At 44.6% G+C, this 13,439-nt stretch overlaps 1 protein-coding gene across 1 annotated transcript in view; it reads right to left on the reverse strand.

Moving 5' to 3' along the window:
- Positions 1-13,439, reverse strand: part of CAPN13 (calpain 13) — a 62,055-nt gene that overhangs the window by 20,189 nt on the left and 28,427 nt on the right. Inside the window, exons 6-11 of the mRNA XM_073336698.1 lie at positions 12,326-12,500; positions 10,365-10,439; positions 6,375-6,460; positions 4,234-4,308; positions 2,944-3,110; positions 1,210-1,358 (exon numbers count right to left, since the gene is read on the reverse strand). Coding sequence (XP_073192799.1) covers positions 1,210-1,358; positions 2,944-3,110; positions 4,234-4,308; positions 6,375-6,460; positions 10,365-10,439; positions 12,326-12,500 — 727 coding nt within the window. The remainder of the gene's footprint in view (positions 1-1,209; positions 1,359-2,943; positions 3,111-4,233; positions 4,309-6,374; positions 6,461-10,364; positions 10,440-12,325; positions 12,501-13,439) is intronic.

The raw sequence follows: 13,439 nt of genomic DNA on the forward strand, positions 1-13,439 counted from the left end.
TCTAGATTCCCTTGACACTTGTGTTCAGATCTTGGCAGGATTAATTCTATCTTTCAGTGATCTCAGGCAGATAAATTGTGTCCTGCTCTGCGTACTGGGCCTGGTGCTCTTTTAGCTTATGCTGCTTTATTCAGTAGAACCCCCACTGAAGTCAATAGAAAAATAACAGTTTACAGGAGAATCAGGCCTACTGCAAGTAGGTCGTTAAAATAAGACCTCAAAAGCCAAGGCCTTTTCTGCTCCTTCTGGATATTAAAGGTCCTCTGACACTTTTTAAAAGAGCAGAGGTTTACCCAGAAGGTCTTGGCCAAAATTCTCTATCTCCACACCAGGATACTGTGTGGTTGTTAACTGCTCTCTCTCCCAGAGAACGCTGCATTTCAGTGATGCGTGTATATATATGTTTCTATATTTTATGCTCCTGGAATCAAAAGTGCTATATGAAAGTAAAATAAAGTTTGTTAAAGTTTGGACTTGTGACATAGCAGACAAGGAGATCTACTGTCAGTGCAGCAGGGGGAAGGAAAGATTGAAAAATGTTAGTATGAGAAAAGGAAGTGTTTGCTAAACTATCAGAGTAAATGTAAAGAAAACAATACAGCAAAAGCCTGCATGTTAATGCTCATGTTGTCTGTGATAGTCATGGAGAATGCAATACAAATATATGACTATATGTACATGAGAATATATATGTGATATAGCGAAAACAATATCTAAACATACACAATTATTAGAATTGATCAAATTTTTCTGATTTATTTTTTATGAAAACTTCAATTGAAAATCCAATTTCTGATGATTCCCCTCCTCTCTACTCCTATCCAGCTCTGGTAATTATTGATCAATCAAAGAAAAAGAAAAGAAAATGAACATACCTTGGGTTCAACCTGGGAGGAAGAAAGGGGAAATGCAGGTTTTAAATATAAAATAAGCATGAAGCTGATCTAAAGCTCTGTTCTCTATTCGAACACCCCTGATTAGACAAACATTTCCTTGGTACTGTTATCTAATGTCAAAGCTGACAGTTCATGCAAGTCCCCCCATTTTTCATCACTCCCTCTTCCCTTATCCACACTCACACCAGCTCTGCTTTATGGCAGCTGATCATGTAGCTCTGAGGCTAGAGTTCAGCCCTTAATCTCTATGCAGAGGCAAAACACCCCTACTCCCCCAGAAAGTGTTAGTCTTTCCCCAGTGGATGCTGCTTACCCTGAAGATCAAAAATCCGGTGAACAATTTTTGTGCATTTGGCATATTATTGGCAGGTTTTTGCATCAATGACACCACCACATTATACTTTTTCAGGTCAGGCTCTTCCACTTGGATAAAGTACTGGGGGTTCCTTGAAAATGCACCTGCTGTGAAATGATTAGCAGTAGTAGTATTAGCTGTACATAGCATTTAAAGGCCCTTGCCAAGATCAGGACCCGATTGTGCTAGCTGTTATACATACACATAGTAAGAGCTGGCCTCTGCTCCAAAGAGCTTACAACTGAACCAGACAAAGACCAAGTGCAGGAGGAAGGAAGTGTTACTATCCCCGGTTTAGAGACGGTGAATTGAGGCACAGAGAGATTAAGTAACTGGCCAGTGGTCACCCAACAAAGCCATGGCAGAGTCAGAAATTTAACCTAGATCACCTCAGTCTCAAACCCAGGGCCTTAACTACAATCCCATCCATTCTCAAGCCAGTAAGGGCAGTTTCTATTAAAACCCACGCAGACAAGGATACTCTAATGGAGAAGAGGATTGTTGGCTTAGAGGTTATAGCTGCACAACCATGAAAAGGAGGAGTTCCAAAAAATTCTCCCCTTTTCCCAGAGGACGATTGTTTGCCATGAAAAATATATGGTGTCAGTAACAATGATGCAGCTCTAAAGATAAAGGCCTTTTGGGAGACCAGTCAGACAATGGAGCCAAGGTTTTGGTTAGTGGTAAGTAGTGGCCTCAAGGAAAGAGAGCTGGGCTGATGTGCATTTTCAAGATGGACACACAAGACTGAGAAGAGAGCTCTCTCTTAATATAGAATAGACTTTAAGTATTAATAAATCACTTGATTGTGTTGGTTTGGGCTTCAGAGATGACAGTTCGCTGATGAGTGGCTGTATTTTGCATTACGGCATGTTCAGTCATGAACTATACTAGACGGTTGATGGCAAAATATACGCCCATGGAAACTGGCCTCCTTCTACCCACTGCCAATAGAGTACATCCAGCCATCTGCCAGCCACACGCACTGACATGTTCATGGACTCTTAACACAGCCCTGCCTATCAGTCCCTCATTCTGTTTTTTTACAGTACATTGACAAATTGTAATCAGTGTTACTAGGAGACTGAAGCCTGTCTATTGCTGAATAATGAAACAACGTTGAAGATAAAAGCAACCCTTTATTGATCACAAGCTTCTCTCATAGATTAAAATAACAACAACGAATAAGATGTGCAACAGCAACAAAACCCCTGAAGCTCAGCACAACTGAACGATCAGGGCACAGGCAGCAAAGCTGATGGCCTCATCTACCCAACAGAGTGTCCTACTACAAGAGAGCTTTGGGATTCTAGTCAATTCATTCCACAGGTATATGTGTTCTGTAATATTATTACTTTGCAAAGCAGGCTGGCTATCTCACCACCTCAGACTCTCCAGCCCCATCCTCGCCCTGGGTCAGGCAGGCCTGATATAAGGGACAGTGAGTTTCGATCTAAGAGAGTACAGGGTTTTTAAATCATCAGTTTTGACTCAGAGGCCAATGATGCCTCCTCAGTTCTGCCTGCTTTGTTTGGAGTTAAGTGCGAGGGTGGAAAACATCAAGCTCAACAATTTTGAATCAATACTTTTGCAATCCAGCCATCAGAGTGGCTTTGTGTGTGTGTGTGTGTTGGTGAGAGGGAGGAGAGATAATGGGGATGGGGTAGGAGATCAGACTGGGACATTCAGTACCGTTATGATAGTTGCTTCCACCTGCAGTGAGTCCTCGAGCCCACTGGTTTACATACATGGCCAGGGACCACCTTGTACCACGCTGATCTCCAAAGTCCAGAAACGATGGGGTGTTATTGCAAATACACAGCAAGGAAAATTGCTCTGTGAAAGCTTGACGTGACATCCTGGAAAAAAACGAGAAGTATGATGTTTCCGTTTAATACATCAGTTGGATACTAACGCTTACACTCGCGGAGTGGGAAAGTGGATCTGTAGCCAAGGCAGGAATGCGGTGTTGCAGGTTTCAGCTGATCGTGACAATGCCTTGTGGAAGATGTGGAGTCTCCGAGTGATCACACTTGTACTACCTAAAGCCCTGATCCTACAACTGAATCCTTGGGGGCAGAGCTCTGTGCCTATGTGGAACCCCATTAAAGTCAATGGGATCCACCTGTACACATCCTGCTCCAGGATCAGGGCCTACCATGGTGAGAAAAGCAAGCCGGGGCTATGAAGTGGTCGGTCTCCAGAAAGGAAGATGCTGGACAACCCTCCACTCTTCAGTACCCCAGGCCAGCTGCCACCCATACTGCATTCCAGCCCATGTCCACACTGCACTCTCCAGTGCCCCAGCACAGGCCCTACATTGGACGCTCCAGCACCATCCAAATTACATCCCAATCTGCACTCTCTCTATATATCCATGCTGCTCCCTCTGCTCTGCTACCCTCTGAGCCTGGCCACACAAGTCTGCAATGAGGGAGACTTCCCAGTGGCTAAAGAGTCTGTAAAAACTGCAGCAAAGCTATATCTGAGCCTGACCAGACACATGAAATACTACCAGCCTAGACCATTCAGGAAAATCCAAACTCTGATGACTGGAGTCCTTGCTACTGTACCCAGCTCCTCTCTGCATCCCTTTGGGTGCTAATCCTTAAAATTTTGTATTTCTTGTTTAACAGGCCACCTACCTTGTGGTGGCCAGCCTGGTCTTGTGGCGAGGGCACTGCCCTGGGAATCAGGAAACCTCAGTTCTGCTCCTGAATCTGCCACTGACCTGGTGTGTGATGTTGGGCACATCCCTTCCCCACTGTGAGCCTGTTTCCCTTCCCAGCCTTGGTCTGTCAGATTGCAAGCAGGGGCAAGGACTGTCTCTAACAACGTGTTTTTAGAGCTTTCAGTACAATGGGGCTCCAAACTGTGACTCAGAGCAGAGAACAAGTTGACGCCTAAGCAAAGTGAATGAGCCATAGGCCCCTGGGTTCGAAAAGGAAAACTTGGAATATCCAAACATTAATGTGAACGTACCAGAATTCTCCATCGTCCTTATCTTCATAGAGATCTTTCTTATATTCCGCTGGAACTCGATCCCACTGGGGAGAGCTGTGAAAGGCAACAGAACAGCAATCAGCAACGAGGGGTCTGCCTTGGCCTTCATTCAGGGATTCTCAACCTTTTCCATCCCACCTTCGCGCTCCCATCTAGCTCCAGGATCTGGCCCAAGAGTGCACATGAAAAGTGATGGATTGAGAGCCTGACTGGTACCCTACATTCAGCCCCAACACAATGGTAGCATTGGCAGCACAGTGTATTGGCGGCACCCGCAGCCATTGGGAAGTGGTGAAGTTCCCTCCCCCTCCTATTGACAAATTCTGTGAATTTTTTCTGAGAATTTTTCCCAGGTTTTTGTTGAAAAAAACTGAAAAATATTCAGTTGCCAAAATACTGAAAGAAGTGGGGTGGGTTGTTTTGTTTTTTTGACAAAAATCTGAAAGATTGCTACCAAAAAAAAAAGTTTCCATTTTCCTGAAAAACCTTTTTCCATCAAAAAAACCTTCTTTTGACTAGCTCTACTTCCACCTGTAGGTTTGCCACCTGCTTCACCCCTGCCAGGGGTGGGGGACAGCTGCAGTGAGTGGAATGGTACTTCTGTCTCCATGGACTTTGCCAGTCCTTGGGCTGACTTTTAAACCAGAGAAGTAGTGGCGATGGTTCTGGCTATGTGGACAGCGGTCTGCTGGGAACCAGATTGGGACTGCTACCCATTTCTCACAGGCCCACAACCAGCTATTATGTGGCAATGATTTGCAGCTACTACATTTGAATGGCCATCTAGAAGTGGAAAGTTCTGCATCCCATTTCCAGTTGCCTGCACGTACCCTTTGGTATCCGACTGTTTAATGAACTACTGAGGCTTTACAGTGATATAACTTCGCAGCGCCCCTGCCACACAGAGACCACGTAAGCCTGTCAGTTGTGTTATTTCCAAACAACAGTTTTATAATTAAGTGATAATTGTATTTTCTGCAGAGCATAAGATAAATAAACAGAGCATGAATCAATAATTTATTGATTTATGCAGTTTACCTTTCAGCATGCGCCACTGAAATTTCAATTATAGCAAGGATTATAGTTCACCCTTCCAAAAAGTGGGAAATACTGTCTGAGCAGATAGCTGTTATTCCAGCCTCAAACATGTCTGCATCACCTACTACACTCCCACCGGCCCATCCAGACGTTAAGTGCCAGACTTATTTTCTCAGCGGAGAAGTTATTAGTGTTATCATTCACAGAGGGAAGGAGAATTGTTGTTATTAAACCATAATGTTGTCATGGCACCTGTACAACTCTGTAGCTAGGAGAACACCAGCTTCAGTCAGCCAAACTGGATTCCCCACTTGATACCTATGTGCAACAAAGTCATCACAGTGTTTCCTCTGGATCATTCTCTTGCATTTGGAGGGGAGGGTGAATCCCCAGTGGAGCAACCAGGATGTCTGGCCTGCAAAACCCATTAATCCCTTGAGATCCACACTGGTCCTAGAAGATCCATTCAAGACAAGGGCTATGTGAATGGAAGCTCCATGCCTCTGCACTACCTCCAGGCCCCACCTCTGGCTTGGCTTGCAAGCATCCATCCATCCATCAGATCAGTGCTATCATGGCCACTCCCCCTGCTGGCTACTCTCCCTCCAGATTTGACATCCTGGAGGGGGAAAGCAGCCCACTTAAAACTGCAGCAGGAGCATTCTGCACTGACATCCTTAGAAAGTTCAGCAGCATACAAGCTGCACAGTGTATTGGATGCCTATGGAGCATTAAACAGCAGAAAATTGTATAAGGGCATGTCCAGAACCTGTATTAGGTGAAAACAGCAGCTATCCAATCTGAGATTTACCTGTAGTTATCCACTGTGAAAACTGTTAGCTGAGAGAAAGAGGGATGTCTGAACTAGACCCAGTCAGGAGTAAGTATAAAAATAACATTGCATGTATGTTTTCAATCCCAAATTGGGCTCTTTTGGGAGGTGTTTGCAGATGGAAAAAGGGCTTAAAGCAGATTAATTTAGAGTTGCCTACTCCATTGTAGTCAGCCCTGGATTTAGCCTCCTTGCAGTAAACCCACAAAAGCTTCACCCTTCTTATGAGATCAAATCTTTAAAGCCGTACCCATCACTCCAAGGCCCTCTCCATTCCCCGTGACCCCAAGGATTCCAAACTCTGATTATATCTTCCCAGCCATTCTTGTATGGTATCTGTAAAGGAAAAGAATAAAAAGCCAACTGTAGTCACAGCCTTCTGTGATCAGGATATACAGTAATACAAGTGCATCTTTCTTAATATACCTTTGAGGACTCATTTAACTCCTGCCCTCATTTGGCTGCAGCTAAAAATCAATGTCTCTTTGCTACATGGTATTAGAAACAAAGCATCAGAGAACACTGCACCCATTTTTCCTTCGCATCGTGAGCAGAGGGCTGACACAGTCAGAAGCACTGACTGCCTTGCCACATCACATGACTGTCATATGCCCAGGAAAGTGCAACTGTCAGCAAAGCCAATGACTTCGTAGTACAAGGCCACCCACGACTAAAATGTATCTATATGGAGTGGAGAAGATGCACTGCAGCATAATCCTGAGAACAAGGGACTGGGGAACCTGTCAGTCAGGCTATTTATGGTATTTCTAAGATGCCTGTCATCCGGGAATCCAATCCCTGACTCCTGGCTTCTATTCCCAGCTTGGTGTTTCCCGTTAAGGCAGTGAGCTTCTGTGTTCTGCACAAGTTGGAACATCTGGACTTGAGTCTCTTCTTGCTTTCTCTAGTGTAACTGAGGAGTAACTCCACCAAAGTTGGCAGGGGGTGGGGTAAACTGGTGTGACTGACAGGAGAACCAGACCTTCTGTGTGGCTTCCAATTCTTGTTCAGATACAGAGAGTCCTGGAAGTAATGAAGGCCTGGCTCACTGTGACTAGAACCCCTTCCAAGGCAAAGAGGCATCAAAGTCAAAGTGCTTTCCAAACACAAAACCTCCCAAACCCCACCCTCCCCCATGAGGTAAGCAAGTATTATTTTCCACCTTGCATAAAAGGGAAACAGAGGCAACAGGAAGTTAAATGACTTGTCTGTGCTCACACAGGAAGTCAGGGATAGAGCTGAGACTAAAAGCCCAAGTTTCCTGACTCTCAGGCCTGTGCTCTAGTCAGCAGCCATGCCGGGACAGCTCCTCCATCGGTGTAAATCTTCACAGCTCCATTTACTTCAGTGGAGCTAGACCAACTGAGACTCTCACCCTCTCTCTCTCTCTCTCTCCCCCTCCATCAAGTGGTCATCAGCAGCATGCTCTCATGCTTCCCCAGCTTCACCTCTACCCGCTCCTCTCCCCAACAGGGCCCGGGATCATAGCAATCCACCTTTACCCTGGGGCTCACCCTGGAGCCCAGCAACCCCTTGCCTAGATCAGCCCAAGGGATCACTGCTGAGGGAGTCACAAGGGAGGGAGTGACTGGAGCTAGGAATCAAAGCTAGGCCTTTGGCAGTTCAAAGCTGTTAGGACAGCAGGACCAAACGCCCTTCCTGAAGCATGCAGATTCTACTGTATGTGTTTAAAGGGGTCAAACTTGAAAACATTTAGACCAAAAGAAAAAAAAAGGCAAATATAGGACACAATCCCTTTTGCCAAGTGCTTTGAGATCCTGGGATAAAAGCTCTTGTATCATGTAACTTGTGTCCCTCCGCGAATGAGACTTTTCAGTCACTGCTGACGGCCACGCCCCAAGAATTAGTCCAGGTCACTGTCTGGCTGTAGTAAGTAATTTGCTTTTCTGGATTATTTTGTTGTGCCAGATTGGTCCATATCCCTTCTAAGTCAATATTAATATTTGGTCAGGGGCGGTTGTGTGTAGGAAGGATAAGCCTAAAAAGATAGAGAAAGTAATTTCTTTATCCATCATGAAACTCTTGACTTTAGGCCACAGTTTGATGCCAGAAGAAGTTTGCTCTTGGATCTGTGAAGTGCAAGCTACATCCCTTGATTACAGAAGATGAAGATGCTACAGCCTCACTCTTGATGGGATTTTATAACCCTTTGTCCCGATTCTTTAAAAAAAAGAAAAAATCAACATTTCAAAAAAAACTTAATGGAACAGAAATTGTGAGAAATGTTCATTCACAAGTGTTGAAATCTTTAATTTTGACATTTCAGATTGAAACAAAACATTTTGACATTCCCCAAATCTATATTTTGTTTCAGTTTGTTGAACTGACCCGAAATGCTTCATTTCAAGCCAGTTCAATATTAAACTACATTTTCCCATTATGGCACATTGCCTCCAAGGAGCTGTACTTTGGGTTCCCGTATGTATCAGGCTCCTTTGCTAGACTACATCTCCCATGATGTACTCTGAGACATGTGACTCCCATGATGCACCACACAGAGTTTGGTCAGCAAGAAATCTGTATTGCATTATGGGAGATGTAGTCCTGCAGGGAGTTCAGCCCATAAAGAAGAATGTGGGGCCCAAACTACAACTCCCATAAGACAATGCGCTGACAGCTTTGTTTTATTAAACTGATTCTAAACATTTCAGATCAGTTCAACAAAATGAAGTATTCTGATTCAGGTAAAACTCAGAGAGAAAAAAATCAAGATTTCTGTAGCAAAATTGAGATTTTTCCCACAGAAAATTTTGATGGTGCATAAACTGCATTTTCCATCTGGAAATTCCTAACCAGCTCTACTACCAGGCCCCCTAACAAACGGAGAGGAACTTTTGCCCCTTCAACAGCAGAATTTCCTCCAGAGTCCCCGACAGTGGCAGCCTTGCCATTCTGTCATATCCTAATCACAGGCATTCTCTTTCCTGAAAGCCATGCATACATCTCACATGTCCCACCCATTATCACATTTTCATTCTCCACCTATCCACTCCCACTCCTCACCCCTACAATTTAGGAGAGTGGAATGGACAAACCATCAGTATAAAGTAGGCTTCTTTTCAAACCTTTCATGTTGTGGCAGCTATCACCAAGATCACATAGGTCTTGACCATAAAAGCCTCTGTCTGCTGCACAGCAAGGAGCTTAAGCTCTTTTGCACTTCAGTGCAAATGCACATGGCGGCAACATGTGACTGCTAAAAGGCTTAATTATGAGGTGCAGTCCACTGACTGGTAGCAGCCCTCTGCACATGTGCTTCCTTACTGAGGCTGGGTGTAGGTGTAGAATGGGCATAGCTGAGGAGACATGGGCTTAAGTTCCATCCTTACCATGCCAATCTGTTTTTGAGCTACATGCTCCCCTCCTAGGCCTGACTCCTGCAACTCATGAGGAGTAACTTGATAGTCTTACAGCGGTGCTCTCTTTAATGAAGATCAGATCCCCTGTGTTCTAACCTGGTCATCACTTTTTACCTTGTAACAATCTGCACCTGCTCTGGGTTCCAGCCCTTAGGGCCAGATTTTCAAAGGTATACAGGTGTCTACAGATGCAAGTAGGCACCTAGTAGGATTTTCAAAAGTGCCCAGGGACCAAAGTCCCAAAGGTATTTTAAATACCTTTAAAAATCTGGCCCTTAGTGCCTCTCCCTCCTGACCTTCCTCTAACCTCTGATTGAGTGGAACCTTACAACATAATGCACCATAATTTCCCTTAATTTGATTACCTCTGCTATCCCATCAATAGTTTATAGCCTGGAATTAAATTAACTCATGGACTGAACATACAAGAGTCTCCATGCATTTAATTTGGTTTTGTCTCTTGAAAACCCTGAAGGTTTGCTTAAGGTCTTTCATTTTTGGAACCAGTTACCCTTGGCAGTGTCATTGGCTGTGGGCGACTGAAGCCAGGAGTGTTAACACTGGTCTCTACTCTCCATCACTTTGGTACATTGCTTGAAAACAGAGAGCTAACCACATTCCCTTTATTCCACACACAAATCATAAACTGCAGAAATTTGGGGCTCGATGCAGGAATTACAGGTGAAATTCAATTGCCTCTGTTATGCAGGTGGTCAGACTAGATGATTGTAAGGATCCCTTCTGACCTTAACATCTCTGAAAGCAACTGTGAGTGGAGCAGCAGTCAGTATGCTAATCAGGAGACAGCCATGGAATACTACAGAAAAAATGATAAGTAGGGAAAAGGTCTCAGTTCTTACTTCTGTAGCCCCAGTCACAGTATAGGCATGGCCTTTTATGAGTCCGTTCTTCAACTCCATGTTACCAACCGATTGCTGAGGAGAGAAAGCACAGCCATGAGCTCCCTGAAAGACTTGCAAACATACGTTTGTTTGCCCCCCAAACTGCTATTTGGTTAGTTTGAGAAAAGAGAAAAATGGAGCTGACCTCACTTAAAACACTACAGCTGAGCTGCTGATGTAAGTGCCTGGTGTTTGTTTCCCCTGGCGGCCTGACGCAAATCCAGCCAAGTTAATGGAGCTACAAAGGCATCACACATCTGAAAAGCCCATAAGGATCCAGTGTTGGAGTAGCTTCCACAGCTGGTGCAGCTGTGACAACACCTGGGGTGGGTCATTGGTAGGAACTGACCTAAGCACCAGTCTCTAGTGTAACGCCGACAGACCCTGGTCGTCAGTGGGCAGGATTGAATCTGGGGCCTCTGGAGCTTAGTGCATGAATCTCTACCGCATAAACCAAAAGGCAACTGGCTGTTAGCTAAGGCTGTAGAGCAAATTCAATAACCTCTCTCTCTTTTTAGGTTTCAGAGTAGCAGCTGTGTTAGTCTGTATCCGCAAAAAGAAAAGGAGGACTTGTGGCACCTTAGAGACTAACCAATTTATTTGAGCATGAGCTTTCGCCACAAGAACTCCTTTTCTCTCTTTTTAGTGGTCTCGGTGCCCCTAGATGGGACAGAACACCACAGACAGAAGGTGTGTGGGTGACATACTTCCCTTAGCTGAGGAAGTGTGTCCCGAGCTTCGGAGTCTTCCCAGTTGAAATCCTGGACGAGCCCCCACTTGTAACGCCAACAGACCCCAGTTGCCTGCGGGCGGGATTGAACCGCGGACCTCTGGAGCTTAGAGCATGAGCCTGTACCACATAAGCTAAAAGCCAGCTGGCTGTTAGCTAAGGCTGTAAAGCAAACTCATCTCTCTCCCTCTCCCTCTCTCCCACTAGATGGGACAGAACACCACACCCAGAAGGTGTGTGGGTTACACTAGCACTTGAACTAAAGGGGTAATTCAGTTCGTGGGTAGCAGCAGTTGGCAGCTATCATTTAGTGAACCAAACACTAGAGGTGGCATGACACACATTTTGCCAGTGCACTGCACAGTCTATATAAATCCATGGAAGTCTCTTTGCAGCACACCAGCAGACAACATGAGTGTTTTTATGAGGGCCCCTATCAACCCAGCAGCGTCCATTAAGGAGGGTTATATCTTTCCCTGTATCTCAGAAGTGTGTTTTCAGCCTACAAGGAGCCTGCCTTATTCAAATGCAAACCTGTAATTCTACCAACTGAACTAGCAGCCAATACCCAATAGCTGTCAGCAGCAGACATAGTGGGTGTCTTCTCCAAAGACCTCCTTTTGGTCTTCCTGCCCTAGAAACTGATCATCTCAAATTCTGGTCCTGAAGTCATAAGGCCAGGTTCCATGCTGGTGCCAGGGAGTACAGTTCCATTCCAGCGCACTAGGCCCATTACATCTGAGGCTCCGATCAGGAGCTATCAAAAAACAGTTATGGAACCAAGCACCTTTGAGTCAGAAAACTTCCTTTGGGCTTCGTCATCTGCTTTCTATCCAAGTAGCTCAGCCCTTGATTTCTGGCATCATTGCTGATTAGCCCTGTCAAGTGGTCATCCCTTCCACAATGGTGGAGTCCAGGCCAGGATTTAGTGAGAGACTCTTTGGTGATGCTGGGTAGCATAGTCAGTCTGAGAGCTAGGGAAATTTCTGGCCAGCAACCCCAATAATAAAAAAAAACCCCTCTTTATATTCAATACAGCTAAGCTTTATTTCTTCTCTACCACTAGGGACACTACAAGCCCCCTCAACGAGTATCTATTGTACAGCGGTAGATATGGATTCCTGGTTTCTTCAAAAAAAAAAGTAATATAAATATGGTAAAAGCAAGAAGACCTGTCCCTCCTGCTTACCCCTCCTGGTGTGGTACATCCCATCAGGCATTGTGATTTGGCAGCTGCTTTTGCTATCTCCTGCAGATCAGAAGGCGGTTTCTGTAAAAGAAATTGCACTTGGACTCCACCTGTCAAGTCTACTAGCGCATCGGAAATGTAACCCCAGTGCAAATTCTGATAGGAACCTCGCAACCTGGGAAAAAAAAGAAAAGAAAAAAGAAAAAGGGAAATGGATTTGTTCCTATGATCCACCCAAGTAAGCAATGCATAGAGGAAATTAACTCAATGGATGCACATTTAATACTCTCTGTGGTGCATAAACATATTATGAATGTACTACGTGTCATGAGCTGGGGTTGAAATGCACATGCAGACACAGTGGTAACCCCTAGATTGAATCTGGTCCCTTCAGCACCGGAAGTAGAAACCTCTACCTCTTGAGCTAAAGAGGGGTCCCTCTAGCTTTCAGAATCTATGAGGTTGTCTGGACATTGGGATCAGTCAGTGGAGGGAGGCATGATCAAATGTGTGTGCACGCATGCACATAGTCACACACTTGGCTGGTGTGTAACACACAAACAAAGAAGGAAACACACAGAGTGCCAGCATGCACCATTTCAATCCCCCTTACGCTCTAAGAAGTGGACTGAGACCATCACTGGTTATGCATCAGCAAGTGACGAGCCATCTGATAGTAACAATGTTTGAGCACTAGGGTTCTCACAAGGCCATGTTGCAAGCAGGATCTGTGTTTTCTTATCTTGTGCTTTCATTGCAACAGCAAAAAATCTCAAGTTAGACTGTACTGTAGTTAGAGCATAAATATACACATCATTATAAACCACAGTGTACAGTCAATTTCATAAACTGGAGAATCAGAAAATGAAATCCAAGGCTAATTGTATTTTGGACCAATGTCCTTGATGAAAGGAATTTGCCATGTGCGCTGGGGAAAACTTCTCAATAGGAATTTCATAAACAGCAACTCTAGCAATTTCAATTGAATAGAGGTTCAGTTTGCTCTGTAATTAAAATCTCACACTGTGAAGTAGTACCTACTTCGGAGTCAACTTTTATCAAATACATCGTGGCAAAATTCTCCACTTCTGTGTCTCCCAGTTATCATTTTACC

Source organism: Lepidochelys kempii, chromosome 3, assembly GCF_965140265.1.
Source record: "Lepidochelys kempii isolate rLepKem1 chromosome 3, rLepKem1.hap2, whole genome shotgun sequence".
Classification (NCBI taxonomy): domain Eukaryota; kingdom Metazoa; phylum Chordata; order Testudines; family Cheloniidae; genus Lepidochelys; species Lepidochelys kempii.